General features: G+C 45.1%; 2 protein-coding genes and 1 long non-coding RNA gene across 5 annotated transcripts in view; all 3 read left to right on the top strand.

Moving 5' to 3' along the window:
- The window catches only part of LOC121692561, a 22,704-nt gene extending 19,829 nt beyond the window's left edge, over positions 1 to 2,875 (top strand). For both annotated transcript variants that reach the window (XR_006025268.1, XR_006025267.1), the window contains exon 2: positions 2,682 to 2,875. This is a non-coding gene — a long non-coding RNA (uncharacterized LOC121692561). The remainder of the gene's footprint in view (positions 1 to 2,681) is intronic.
- The window catches only part of commd8 (COMM domain containing 8), a 24,448-nt gene that overhangs the window by 1,062 nt on the left and 8,012 nt on the right, over positions 1 to 15,374 (top strand). Inside the window, exons 2-5 of one of the 2 annotated variants that reach the window (XR_006025266.1) lie at positions 628 to 780; positions 930 to 1,076; positions 2,040 to 2,195; positions 2,428 to 2,691. Coding sequence is in view for 1 of the 2 variants with exons in the window: in XM_042071215.1 (XP_041927149.1) it covers positions 628 to 780; positions 930 to 1,076; positions 2,040 to 2,195; positions 2,428 to 2,448 (477 nt within the window). In the remaining variant the exon portion in view is untranslated. Of the gene's footprint in view, positions 1 to 627; positions 781 to 929; positions 1,077 to 2,039; positions 2,196 to 2,427; positions 2,876 to 15,374 lie in introns of those variants that run through there. The other variant, XM_042071215.1, reaches the window with a different exon arrangement.
- gabrb1 (gamma-aminobutyric acid type A receptor subunit beta1) overlaps positions 6,389 to 15,374 on the top strand; it is a 39,176-nt gene continuing 30,190 nt past the window's right edge. Inside the window, exons 1-3 of the mRNA XM_042071213.1 lie at positions 6,389 to 7,162; positions 7,314 to 7,405; positions 7,561 to 7,628. Coding sequence (XP_041927147.1) covers positions 7,083 to 7,162; positions 7,314 to 7,405; positions 7,561 to 7,628 — 240 coding nt within the window. The 5' untranslated portion in view covers positions 6,389 to 7,082. The remainder of the gene's footprint in view (positions 7,163 to 7,313; positions 7,406 to 7,560; positions 7,629 to 15,374) is intronic.

Raw genomic sequence — 15,374 nt, 5'->3', positions numbered from 1 at the left:
AGTCTGAAAAATCATTTTGGTTATCATTTTCAGAGCGCCCAAACACCTTGTGGGAATATACAAATATTTTTTTAATGTTTTTCTTTCAGAGATGCCCACTGATCTCACTTCCTTTGTGTTCATGGGCAAAAGTTCCTACTGAAGCCAGTGCGAAATGGCTGCCGATACAAACGTAATTGAAGCATGTTTAGAGTCAATTTTTGAAGAAATTGAAGTTCGTAACAACAGTTGCTTTAAACCTCTGCAGAAGTTATGTCTCATTTGCCTAAGCAAAGGCTAACCAGAGATGGCTACAAAGGCAAACACAAGGTCTGCCACCTCTCCGCGATTGGCTATTGAAAAAAGCTTTGTTCGAAATCAGAGACATTCCCTCCGCCCTATTTTCCCCTGAATCCAGGCGTATTTCTCTAGACTATGCACATTGTAACCCCCCCCCCCCCCCCCCCCCCCCATGTCACCTCCATGGCTACAGATTTGCTTTTAAAAGTGAGCCTTTGACATCTACTTCACAATCACAAAAAAACTTAAGTCTGACTTGTTTTTTTACCTGATTTTACCAGCCTACCATTTCAATTTGTAGCAAACTCAGAAACACTCAAGCACCAACATTTTCTTTCCCTTTTCTAGTTTTTGCATCGAGTGGTGGATGGCCTGTGTGGAAGGGGCTATCCGAAGAGATCGGACTATGGTGACCAGTGGACTCTGACGGAATGGTCTGAGCTACTGGAGGCCCTCTCCTCCGTCTTCAGGGTGATCGTGGGGAAGAAGTGTTCAGACACGGTAGGCACTCGTGAGTGACACCTGCCTAGGTGTCTGCAGGAGGACTGTGTTGTTACATGATAATGTTTCTATATGGGTTGTGTTTGATTTACTGTGAGACAGATTATCAATATGTGTGTGTGTGTGTGTGTGTGTGTGTGGCAACTCAGGAACTGCTCTCGGTGTTGGAGGCGTCCCACGCAGAGTGCATCTCGCAGTGTGTGAAGAGCAGGCAGGAGGAGATCCAGCAGGCTCTTGTGGAAAGAACCAATGCCATCTCCAGCACCCAACTCCAGGACTTTGACTGGCAAATGAAAGTAATGGATGGAGTGTGCATATACAGACATGCACACACATGCAAATTACATACATACACACATACACTATTATTACATTTATTATTATTATTATTATTATTATTATTATTACATTACATTTGGCTGACGACTTACATATGTCAACTATATTACAAGGGATTACATTGTCCCCGGAGCAACTTGGGGTTAAGTGCCTTGCTGCACGCTAGCCCAGTTCTTTAACCGCTACACTACCACTGCCCCACTAGCACTAAGAGAGATAGTGTAGTTCCTGGAAAATGACCAGACAGGTCTCATGAGATTTCATGAGAATGCATTTCCTCCTGCTTTATCAGAGATTTAGGGGCAGCCGTGGCCTACTGGTTAGCGCTTCGGACTTGTAACCGGAGGGTTGCCGGTTCAACCCAGACCAGTAGGCATGGCTGAAGTGCCCTTGAGCAAGGGCACCTAACCCCTCACTGCTCCCCGAGCGCCGCTGTTGTTGCAGTCAGCTCACTGCGCCGGGATTAGTGTGTGCTTTAAAGTGGGGTGCATTAAAGATGAATGTTCAACTGTTCATCTACCTATATATATATATATATATATATATATATATATATATATATATATATATATACACCATCTACTCTTAACCATCATAACCACACAGCGTAGACACCAAAGTAGCACTCACACTCTGCTCTTAAAACTTATAATATCTTTAGTACGCAACCTAAAGAAAGACGTTTTTTAGATAAAAGTAAAAGATTATAGTATAGCTTCGTTCAGCAACATACATGATAGATAGACAGATATATACTTTATTGATCCCCAAGGGGAAATTCAAACAACACCAGTAAGATGTGTCTATCAAATTTGTCATAAAAGATTTATTGTTTAATTCTTATGCTTGTACAATAAGGAGTGTTTCAAGGTTAAGTGATAACAGGGGCGTGATTGTTCTTTTTGTGTGTGTGTACGTAGCTGGCCTTATCAAGTGATAAGTTGTCATTTCTGCACACACCTCTCCTCAACCTCACACTGGACATGAAGGAGAATGGAAAACCACGGCCTATAACCATAGAGATGAACCGAGAGGAGTTACAGACTCTCATTAGTGCCATGGAGGCCGCTAACAAGGTCAGACACACACACATACACACACACAACATTTTTAAATCATCTATCCACTCATAACACTAATTGACTTTATTCAGGGTAAGGATACACACATACACATGAACATGCACACACACACATACACACACACACATACCTGTAGGTAAGGGCTCAAAAAAGTAAAATGTGTGAATTACACATCATCAGCTCACTTGGCACTTCACACTCACTCACTCAGTCCACATTCTCACAGGTGGTACTGCAGCTGAAGTGAGCTCTTGCAGTGAGTCACCATGACAATTGAGGCATCTCCCCACTGGTGGCCGGAGGGATGACATCATCATCGTGGGACGGCAGCCAGCGGAGAGCAGTGGAGAGCTTCAGCACTGTAACACAGGCCTCCAGTCCTGCAGCCAGTAGCTTTCCCTGGCTCTCACTCGAACACACAGACAGACAGATCTCAACAGCCTCATGACCTAATTAGTTTTAACAGAACATTGTAGAAAGTGTGTGTGTGGTGTGTGCGCGTGTGCGCGCACAAAGTTTGTTAAACATACAGAGGGTTTGAAAGATGTCTGTGCCGAGAACGTGTACAAAATTGTAAGTGTTCAAGTGTTTTTTCCCTGTTCAATGTTTTTGTAATTGCTAAAAATGTTTTTTTTTTTTTGTGAAGCATATAATAAATGAAATGTCCCTCATCAGAATATTCTCTTCCTTGTTGGGCACGTCTCACCCTCTCGACTGGCATTTCAAAAGAGTTGATGAATATTCTCACACAGAAGATGCTCCAACAAGGACCTCTCATGGTCACACACACACACACAAACGCATGCTCACGCTGCGACGCAGCTCAATGCAGCTGGCTGCATCCTCAGACTGCGAGGACACGGTAACTATGGTAACTGCATGGCTCTAGTCTCCTGGTTACGTGAGGTTCTGTGTCCTTGCCAAACTGGAGTCTGAGAGGAACAGCTCGGGACCTCGCTGACTCCCTCCAGCAGTGTGCCTGGCCCAGGTTGGCTCTTATTAGCTCATTATGCAACAATGTCGCTTAAATAACAGATTGCAAAACAAAGAGACATTAGCCAACATTTTGCCACCTGTGAAGTTTAGAAGAGAAGGATGATAATTATTAGGTGTCGGAGCACATGAAGAAATTCACAGGGGGTCTATTTTAGAATATTGAAGTCCTTATTTTATTCAGATTTGATAAGAGGCAGTCATGTGAAAAACTACACAGAGAGGCTTTGGTTCCATATGTGGCTGTGAGGCATCTGCCATGGGCACGTTACTTCATACTTCTTAGTGACTCATACATTACTGTACATCGATGACACACAGATTCAGTCATATATGAAATTATTTCCAACAAGCCATATCATAATACCATGATACATATGGCACATACTCACACGTCACGGTAATGACCAAGTAATAACCAATGTCCCTATGGCTCAATGCAAGGGCATGCAATTACCTGAAGTGGCCACTGGAGGGCCTTCGTGCACAGAGGTCAGAGGACCTGATGGGGCAGTGTAATCATTTGAAGAGCTGGTGAGTGAAAATGTGCAGGGAAAAGTTGCACACAGTGTGTAAGGTATGTTCTAAAGTGAATCTTAAGATGGTGGAAAAACAAATCAGCTTGTCTGTCACTTGCTAAAATTGTTCAAATTGTAATTCATTGTATCGTATGGTATACCATACTGGAGTAGATGACAGAAAAACACGTTTGGCTGAAGCTGGTGTGTGATACTCAGACAGGCCAGGGACATTTGGGAACAGCTTGTGGCAAATCCTTTGGGCAGATAATAATTAGACAGGAGAACAGGAGAAGGAGGTCGGTGAGAGAGAGGATCAGTCAACTCAGCACTTTTCGTAGGGATAGTGGATAAGACTTCATGTTCTGAATGGTGTGCTTGATTTTCTACAATCTTTTAGCTAACTTAAAATTCCATGAGGACTGTGTGTGTGCAGGTGGATGGGTGTGGAGTTACACCTGTTCATTTAATTGCTCATTTAGGGTAAGGGATAAGCACTCTACAGTTTCATATTTCACTGGAGGGAAATTGATTGTAATTTGCAAAGGTGAAATCATTTGAATCAAACATTATGGAAAAACATCTTCCAATCAAGCAATGGCCAGATCAGGGGTTTCTGTGCCCTGCAACAATTTTATTTGCAACGGTGCTGCATTCAGGATGTGGTGGATAAATAGAATTGAATCCGACATTTAGTGGATTTCAAACCTGTGTCTCTAAAAAAACACCTGAATGCTCTTGTGGTAAATGTCGCTATTTGAGACTTTGTAATGGTAAGGCATTACTGTATCTGTGAAGCCTGTGTATCATGTGATTATATGAAGCCCAGCAGGCCTATTGTATAGTCTTGAGGACAAATGGATTATGACTTACAGTATGTTCTACACAGAAGTGACAAAAGACAAAAATAGCCTAAAGTTAAAATCCATGGCATGTTTCAGGGGGGAAATATCATAAAGGCCTAAGGCAGTACATGTAATGAATGCTAAAGGGTGAAAGACATGGCACAGACAGGGCAAATCACATTGTTTGAGAGACTTGAGTAAAACAATGCAAAATTGGCAGTGAACATAATTAATTATGAGAAAAACAGCCACAATTATAACCTTGATAATGTAACCTAAGGAATTGTGATATGTGTTTATCTTGAATATGTATAGTCAGTGATGCATTTAGCCTGTTCCGTTTTTTTGTTGTTTGAAACAAGTCAGCTGTGACTTCCTCTGTTATGATTGAAAGAATGTGCTTTGTTGTTCATTTTCTAACACTGAAACATGACAAAGATACACGGTTATGGTACTTGGCACACATGAGGGAATGGGGATGACTAGAAGCCACTCATCATACCTGAGCCACAGTTTCCGCAGTCTGAGATGGGGAAGGATGATGGTATGCTGGTTTGTTTCAAAGTAAGATTGTTCTCTGTTCATTCACTCCTCTCAGCACCAAGTGGACTGCTAACGCTGTTATGTAATCCTTATAGCCTCCCAGAAGATTTGAATTGCACTTTCAAAATTGATAATTAAAAAAATAAAAGATCAGTAATTCACTTGGGATATAATATGATACAATACTTTGCAAAATGTGATGATATTAGGCTTTATTGATTTCCCCCCAACCCTTCTTGAAGCACTGTCTGTCTCTCCCCTTCCTTTTACAGTCAGTGCCTGAGATATATTTCTTCCATTAAGTATCTTAGTTGAGAGTTTAGCATAGTTTGATACTTCTGTCTTGAATTAAGGACAGGGTTGATTCAATTTCACATGTGTTTGAATGACAACACAAACAGTTTATCATGAAATTATATACTTATTTGGTAGCCAACGACTACCGCTTCTAGGGTGAGGGTCAACTCAAACCACAACCTTACTAGTGAATTTCATCACAAACACTCTTCCAGCAAAAACATCACTACCTGTCAAACCTCACCTCTCGGCCTCTATGTGGCTGCATGTGTGTACTAAGTGCATACTTAATGATCTCTACATTTGTTTTTCCACATTTGTAAGCATCTGCTTATATGTGCATGTCTAAACACGTGTGCTTGGGGATGCCCCTCTGTTTGGGTGCATGTTTGAATCTGCAGCAAAGCTGGGATGGTCTTACAGGCTCTGTTTATCCTTATCATGGTGTATAAATGTTTAAAGAGAGTTCTGCAGTTTACACACTTCCCTCATACCCTGCTATGACAGCTATCCCTCCCCAGAGAGAGGGTGGCAAAGTGTTTACACAGCATAAACACAGTTTTTCACCTTGAAACAAATGCACACACACACGCACACACACAGTTTATCTCCCTTTCATTGTCATTCCCACACACAACCAAAATATTCATCAAGCTAATTAACATTGGTTCTCTTTTACAGTCAGGTCGCTGTGACTGCAATGAGTTTCACATGGTCCATCAGATCCATACATTACAATAACATTCTCCACAGACCCTTGAATGGACCTTCACTTTGAATCCAACAAAGTCTAGGCTACTTTTTCCACAAATTCAGTGATCAACACATGTAAAATCACATCACAGTGATTGTGTAACGGGTTTCATTGCTTCGTTCTGAGATCTTGGCAGCACGAGCCCGTTTTGTCCGCTATCATCATGCACTTCATCTCCCCTTATTAATTATTGGTGCGGTCGCGAGCTTTAATGCTGTGTCCGGCAGGATGGGGGGCTTTAATGCATTTTCCGGGTTTCTAACAAATAATTCAATCGAGTAGAGAACGCGTGACGCCTGGCGAATGGAGAGAGTCAGTGCAGAGAGAGAGAGAGAGAGAGAGAGAGAGAGAGAGGCATCTACTCCTCCAAAAACAGAAAATGCGCAAGAGCGGCTCCTCCTGAAACGTGCTCGTATCCTGCTATGCCCCAAATAGAGCTCGTTTAAGGCGCAAGGCAAGACAAGCTGCCGCAGCTGCGCTCTAGGCTTCGCTGAGTGTGTTGTATAGGTCCCTGCGCCGCCCGCGAGGACACGCGGAGCCCCCGCTAGCAGCCGCCGTGTTCGCGTTGACCAGCACGAGCTCACCGCGCCGGAGGCGATGGGATCTGACCGGCATACTGATACGGCTCGCGACCTCAGGACCGAGCAGCGCGTCTAAATCGCCAGCACCACTCTAGCTCTCTCTCACTATCACGCTTTCTCCTTCTCGTCCTCCTCACGCTCTTTGTTCATCTCTCCTCCGCCTCTATCCTCCCACCTACTCCGCATTTGAAAAGGGTGAAAATAAACCAGATTTTTTCCGCGTTTTTGCGTGAATAGCGTTTTGATGTTGGTGACAGAGCCGCGCATGCGTGGCTGTGTTGTCGGAATTGCGGGTCTGCTTCAGAATAAGTTTATTTCTCTAATCTTCATCTCTGTGCTCGGAGTGAGTGATGTGGACGACTCGAGACCGTTGGCGCACGGGGATTCTCTCTCTCCCGGTGCTAGTCACCATGGTTCTGGGCGCGCAGAGGTGAGCAGCGTGTATGATATATCGGCTTGTATGATGCATGGATGTGTGTGTCTGATGGATGACAAGTGTTTTAGCGATGCGAAAACTCGCCTGTCTGGCTGCGCTATGACCAAATGTCTCAATTCCCTGCTCCTTGCGCCTCTTTTCCCAGCCCGAGCGAACCTAGCAACATGTCATACGTCAAAGTCACCGTGGATAAACTGCTGAAAGGCTACGACATACGACTGAGGCCAGACTTTGGAGGTAATTAGCCTATATGGGTGAAAACGATTATTATTGCCTGTAAATGTGGGCCTGTAGGCGTGCGTGGCGAGAGCTACGACTGTCAACACAACCAATTTGACAGATCGACTAACATTCACATTTGGGTTTCAATTTTATTTCTTCGATTTTTAAAGGTCCCCCTGTTGACGTCGTCATGAGCATTGACATCTCCAGCATTGATATGGTATCAGAAGTGAACATGGTGAGTACGCTGTGTGTTTGTGTGGCTGCGCACATAATTGGCTGATGCTTACAAGCTCACAAGTCACAACTATTAGCCATGTATGGTGATAATGTCCCTTGATGATGCTATGTGTGTGTGTGCCTGTGTGTCTGTGTATATCTGGAAGTGCATGTGCCTGCCTGCGTTTACGGCTGCACGTGTCTTTGAAGCAGTAGTGTGAGGGTGGAATGATAATTTTTTGAGGTATGTTCACCGGAGAAACCCAGAAGGTGGGGGGGGGGGGGAGTCTGTAGAGAGGAGAGAAAGAGAGAGGGGGGGGAGAGAGAGAGAGAGACAGAGAGAGCGGTAGAGTGCAGGAGAGAGAGAGAGAGAAATGAGGAGTGAGTGAGAGTGTGTGTGAGTGAGGAAGAGACCGATGCGTCTCGTTAGTAATTCAGCCCATCTGAGCGGTGGCGATGGATCTGCAATGTGTCAGAATGGTAAGCATCTTCCTCCTCACAGCGTCAAGAGCCATCTCACCACATAATTGAGCGGAGATAGAAGGAGAAGGATGGAAATGCTGAAATCAAGGAGGATAGGAGGATAAGGGAAGACAAAATGGGGGAAGAGAAAGTTGTGAGGAAGAATGCATGAAAATGAGAGACAGAATGAACAGATGAAGTAAAAGGGGAGCAAGTCAGAAGAGAGAGAAAGAGAGGGGGGGGGGGGTGGAGAGAGAGAGAGAGAGGAGCACGTTGGTTGTGAACATGGGCTATGCTGTCTGTGGACATCTCTGAAATAAACCCCCTAAACACACACACACACACACACACACACACACACACACACACACACACACACACACACACACACACACACACAGTAAGGCAGCAGTAGTGTATGTGTGTGTGAGTGTGTGTTGGACAAAGGGGTGAGCGATGGTGAGGGTTGTGGTGATGTTCTTCAGCATGTTTACTGTTTTGACTTCAGAGCTGGAATTACATAACTCAGACTATGACTCAACTAGCGAGGGGGGGCACCCAAAAGAAGCTATACCAGGGGGCACACACACACACACACACACACACACACACACACACACACATACACATACACATACACACATACACATACACATACACATACACATGCATGCATGCGCGCGCGCGCGCACACACACACACACACACACACACACACACACAGAATGAGAGACAAATATAACATGAATATATGCACGCATACACACAGCACATGTGTTAACAATATTTTGCATGTCTCTGCACACTGGTACAATCTACACTATTAGACAGGTAGACTGGATCACATAGAGATGTGTATGTGCACACACACACACAAAAATGTGCACATAAGCTTGCAGGAATGAGTTAGACGACAAATCACCTTTCTTCACTAAAACAATGCAGGTTTATCTTTGTTTGTGTGTGTGTGTGTGTGTGTGTGTGTGTGTGTGTGTGTGTGTGTGTGTGTGTGTGTGTGTGTGTTGTGGGCATGTGTAAATGTGCCTTTGTACAAAAGCTATTTTTACTTATGGTCAAACAGCCAGACAGTGAATAATAATACCCTGCATCCTGATTGGTCCTAGTTCACCAACTCCACCAATCAGGATCTCTATAAAGGATGAGGGAATTTGGGAAGCCATGTTTTATCTGCAGACTGTTTTCTTTAAAAAAGCCAATGTCATCATATATGTTATCCCCTTTCATTGAGTAATAGTACTGTGTTTTTATTACAGCATAGTACAATTGCAAAATGGGCTTGATGCAAAAAGTCAGTACATAAAATGCATGTGACTGCTGAGAATTTTTACTTCATACAATTTTACTTCCAAAAAGCAAAATCCAACCTTAACTGTTCCTAATCCCTGAACTCTTAGTTAATTCCTACTACCTTTAGCCGTCCTCACTTTAGAGGGTACATACTAGGCCGTCTTACTGGCCCGTCCTCACTTAGGATACATACTACTGGGCCGTCTTACTGGGCCGTCCTCACTTTAGAGGGTACATACTACTGGGCCGTCCTCACTTTAGAGGGTACATACTACTGGCCCGTCCTCACTTTAGAGGGTACATACTGGGCCGTCCTCACTTTAGAGGGTACATACTACTGGCCCGTCCTCACTTTAGAGGGTAGATACTGGCCCGTCCTCACTTTAGAGGGTACATACTGGGCCGTCCCCACTTTAGAGGGTACATACTGGCCCGTCCTCAATTTAGAGGGTACATACTACTGCCCCGTCCTCACTTTAGAGGGTAGATACTGGCCCGTCCTCACTTTAGAGGGTACATACTGGCCCGTCCTCACTTAGGATACATACTACTGAGCCGTCCTCACTTTAGAGGGTACATACTGGGCCGTCCCCACTTTAGAGGGTACATACTACTGGCCCGTCCCCATTTTAGAGGGTACATACTGGCCCGTCCTCACTTTAGAGGGTACATACTACTGGCCCGTCCTCACTTTAGAGGGTAGATACTGGCCCGTCCTCACTTTAGAGGGTACATACTGGCCCGTCCTCACTTAGGATACATACTACTGAGCCGTCCTCACTTTAGAGGGTACACACTGGGCCGTCCTCACTTTAGAGGGTACATACTACTGGCCCGTCCCCACTTTAGAGGGTACATACTGGCCCGTCCTCACTTTAGAGGGTACATACTACTGGCCCGTCCTCACTTTAGAGGGTACATACTGGCCCGTCTTCACTTTAGAGGATACATACTACTGGCCCGTCCTCACTTTATAGGGTACATACTGGGCCGTCGCCACTTTAGAGGGTACATACTACTGGCCCGTCCTCACTTTAGAGGGTACATACTGGGCCGTCCTCACTTTAGAGGATACATACTACTGGGCCGTCCTCACTTTAGAGGGTACATACTGGGCCATCGCCACTTTAGAGGGTACATACTGGCCCGTGATTCTAAATCAGAGGTGAAAGAGCCAGTTGTTTGGACTCCTTAGTTCCTCCTCCCTGGTCGCAGGACTGTGGTGAATAACAAGAGATGGTTGACAAAGAGTGAGTAAGTGAAAGTGACTGCATTCTGAATGAGAAGGTTCTCACTGAACTATTAGGTGAAAGGGTGCTGCCATGAATATTTAATGGCTCTTTGGCGCATCTCAGCAGGAACAGTTCCTTCTCAGCAGGAAAGGTCCCTCAAACTCCTCTGATAAAACCTTGTCACTATAGATAGAGTGAAGTTTTCCCTGCCAGGTGTGAAGAACACAATCATGCCCAAAGTTTATGTACAGAAAAGATTCCTCAAACAACCCCTTTTCACCCCATGAAGAACCATTTCCTTTAGAGGGAATAGCATGTCCTCCATTGTAGCTCCTAGTCTTCCCAACTGTGTCCTGACTAGGTATACAAATGGCCATATGAATGCAGGCATGCACACACCTACATCATTGAAATAACCAACCAGGCAGTTAAAAGGGTGTCCAGTAAACTACGTAGTGAGTAGGTAAATTATTTGTCACATATAATAAATGATGTTATTATTTTTGGCTGTGCATTACATAGGAGCGACTATTATGCAACATTTGACTGTTTACCTCTACATATTAACTGGCATGTTGTGGATTAAAGCGAGTAGGCAGGTGGAGGTGTCGGGGACTGTGATCTGAGATCGCAGCCAGCTTGCAGTCGAGCTTATCATTGGCCCATCTGAAGGCGTGCAAATGGCGAAGCACAATTGGCCAGCACCGCCGAGCGAGCCCTGGAACTGGGACACCAGACTCCTGACGCCAGAGGCTGTGTGGCTTCAGTGCCAGCTTGAGCTGAACTCTACTGAGAAATGGAGACTCTGCTCACATTCAACACACATTTTAAATACGACTTTACTTTAAGGAGCTCCAGCAGCTCGGCTGCATCGGATACGTTGATGATGTCCAAAGCCCAAGTCTTTTGACATTGCATAACCCTAATGCTGAATAATCTGGCTTTGGTCATCTGATAATCCCGCCTTTTTTGTTTTGTTTTTGCGACTTTTCTCTCCTTTTTCACCGTTCTTTTCCGTGCCGTTTGCCTCACGGTGAAGGTGGCTCAGGTGACTGTGAGTGATGCGGCGCGGTGCCTGGCCCGAGCTTTCGAGCGGCACAGATGGCGCGCGCGCTTCCCCCGCTGAGGTGAGTGATGGGGGCCAGCCGGCCGCTCCGAGATGGCAGCCGGGGCCCGGGGAGCACAGGGGAGACTGACCCCGCCGCTCAGACGAATATGAGTGGATTCCGCATGCATGCACACACACACACGCGTGCACGCGGACACATACAAACACATGCGTGTGTATAAGCAAACAGGATGCACTGTCAAAATACAAGCCACATGCACATGCACACACACATTTGTTCAAATGCTTCTAGTCCCATATGAATTGCCTACAAGGAGACATGTAGCATACGAAACGCGTGTCTTAAAGCACAGCATTCGCACGGTTGTGTCCAGGAGGGTAGGTTTGCCGTTTATGTTATCATCATGCCGTCACATTGATTCTTGCTAGGTGGGGTTGTCTCCCTTTGGGTATAATCTGTGTGACAGAACTGAGCAAGTCCCTACAGCGGAAACGGCTGTGTTACTAAAGACTATGCTCTTTTATTAAGCTGTTCTTTCCACTGTCACAAAAGTTGACAAACATGATGGCTCCCCGGTAATACAGATTGATAAGAGGTGACGCCTCCGACCAGGGGAGAGAGAGAGGGCGAGACACGGTTGACTCCAAGATGGATTCAAGTTTATTAAAGAGAGAGAGAGTCTAACGATAAAGGATGAGAGGGAAATAAAGACACATGGAAAAGGAAGAGGTTGGGGTCAGCTGGCAAGATAGTGAGAGACAGAGAGAGAGAGAGAGAGAGGGATGGAGAGAGGGATGGATAAAGGAAGAGGGGAATGGAAAGAGACAGATGGTGAGCCACAGGCCTGGGCGCGAGCTCCAGGACGCAGGAGCAGTTGTTCCACCCCACCTGGGATCTGAGGGAGCGCATCTCCCCTGAACACCCCCTCGCCTCTTCCCTTGCATCATCCTCCTCCTCTTCCTCCTCCTCCTCTTCTGAGCCCAGTTTCCTGAATCCATCTATCAGACTCGGTGAAGGCTCGAGCCCTGTCTGAAACAGCACTAAAACTAAAGGTCTCTCTCTCATCGCTCCAAGGTGCATCCATCTGGATGTGATTCCCCTTTCTGTCAGCTTCACCCCATCACAGTCTTTTGGACTGCGCTCTTTGGACATTCCTACCATGTCTCTGTCAGGGTTTTTGTGTGTGTGTGTGTGTGTGTGTGTGTTGGGGGGGGGGGGGGCAGTAGGGAGATAAAAATATTTCCTCTGGTGCTCACTTGTTCTTCTTCTCGGATACCCCTGCAAGAAAGGCTCTGCATCTTTCCACCTATTAACTGCCAGTTTCGTCAGAGTCCATGTCAGAGGACACAATAATTCGGCTAATTTTAGCCATGGCTTCCCCATTAAAAAACGCCGGAGCACTGAAGCGATGGCAGAGGGGTTAACCAACCATCTAATCTCATCTAAGCATGCAGCCAATCACGTGCTTCGATGCCCAGTCAGGGATGGCAGCGATGGAACGGCCCAGGCTTGAACTTGCAGCTATATGGCATCAAGTGCGCTGTTTTGAGTCATCGTGCCCCCGAGAAGCAGAGCGCGTCCCTTAGGGTCCCTGTTCCACTCCCATCTGTGCCCAGCTTCTCTGTGTGAATCTTTTTTTCCCACCCCCGCTAGACCTGGCACCCTTCAGAATGGAGACGGCTCTGGGCTCCGATGCGGAAGAGACAGCAGGGTACCTGAGCATTGATCTTTGGCTGAGGATGCTGATGGATTTGAGTGAAATAATGTGATGGATTTGAGTGGGATGATAATAGTGATGACAGCGAAGCTGTGTAAACCACCTTTAAATAGCTTGAAATAGATTGTTATATCCTATTGTGTCATATATCCAATATACTGTAGCTGCCCTGGCATTCGTTCATTTTGTATCTCTTCCTTTAGTACCATAAAAAATATTTTGATATTTCTTGGTTTGTCGGTACTAAAGGGATATTGAAAGAGAAAGAGTTGGGTTCTGATAAATTGTTTGTTTTCCATGCAAAAATATAACTATGTAAATTACAGCAATATAGTTTTCTGTGTATATATATTGAACAACAGTAGGAAGATTTGCACTTTCAGATTGATGGAGTTCAGTTAAATTTGATCAACCGAATGACAATCAATTCGGTGGCTTACGTAAGAAAGCATAAAAATCAGAAAACTGTAAATCTTTAATAGGATATTTGCCCTTGTGGGTATGTGCATTTTTAGGCTTTCACACGTTGCTTGAAGAAGGGCAACTGTTACATAATCACCCCTGTTGAAGATTTAATGGTATTATTTGTGGAGAGGTGACAAACATGTGACATGTCAAATTGGTGCATGACACTTCCAAAAAAAGAAAAGAAAATGTAGGACGGTTTCAGGCCACAGCTGGCGGGTGTTTGTGTATGCATATGTGTTTGTGTGTATGTGTGTGTGTGTGTATTTGGGAGGGGGGGATTGTGGGGTCACATCTGCATTTCAGAGGAAGAACTCCAAAAAACCAATCATCTGTATGTACACCAAAATCAGTGTTTACAAATGCATACACACTCACACACAAACCCACCCTCCCATATTCATCTACACATGCGCGCGGGCACACACACACACACACACACACACAGAAAAAAAAACTGTTTAGCGTCCTGGTAATGGTAATGCCAACACACCTTATTTGAGTAGCACAAAATATGACTTACAGCTCACCTTTCATTACACACACATACCCACACACACACACACACACACACACACACACACACACACACACACACACACACACACACACACACACACACAAACACACACACACAGAAAAAAAAACTGTTTAGCATCCTGGTAATGGTAATGCCAACACACCTTATTTGAGTAGCACAAAATATGACTTACAGCTCACCTTTCATTACACACACATACCCACACACACACACACACACACACACACACACAAACACACACACACGCACATGTACACACACACACACACACACACACACACATACACACACACACACACACAAACACGCACATGTACACACACATACACACACACACACACATATTTTGAGCCTCTTTGTGGCTATTACATAAAGTAATATGTATGTTCATGTTTTTCAGACTGTAATTGGTCTTACTAATACAAATAATTTATATTTAATGTCAAAATAAAATGTACAGAACATACATACAGCATACAGAACAGCATACAAACAAGACAGCAAGTGTTCCAACTTCCTCTAAAAGCTTTTTATAGTTTCTATGGCTTTGTTGCCTCTGAAAATGGCACGTGTGTATTTATAGGTCTAAATAGTGTGTGTGTGCACAGGAAACTGAATGTGTGTGTGTGTGCATGCTTGAGTGAGCGTGAGTGGGTAGTGTGGAGTTGCGGCCGGCGACGGGGGCACTCCTAGCTCTGCATTTTGGCGCCGGCTCAGGTGGGAGAATTTATGCCACAGGTGAACTTCTGTTCTGACAAGGTGTCACATTGCCTGTGCAAGAGTGGCATTTATTGAATTATGGATAGTCGGCTGAAACAAAGAGGCTTTCTGTGGCAAGTGGGCATGCATTAGTGATGCGCATGCCAAAGCCATGGCCTGAGGGGGTGGTTGTGGTGGTGTGTGTGTGTGTGTGTGTGGGGGGGGGGTGGTGGTGTGTGTGTTTGTGTGTGTGTGTGTGTGTGTGGGGGGG

This window comes from Alosa sapidissima, chromosome 19 (genome assembly GCF_018492685.1).
Source record: "Alosa sapidissima isolate fAloSap1 chromosome 19, fAloSap1.pri, whole genome shotgun sequence".
NCBI lineage: Eukaryota > Metazoa > Chordata > Actinopteri > Clupeiformes > Clupeidae > Alosa > Alosa sapidissima.
This window is presented reverse-complemented; position numbering and strand designations above follow the sequence as displayed.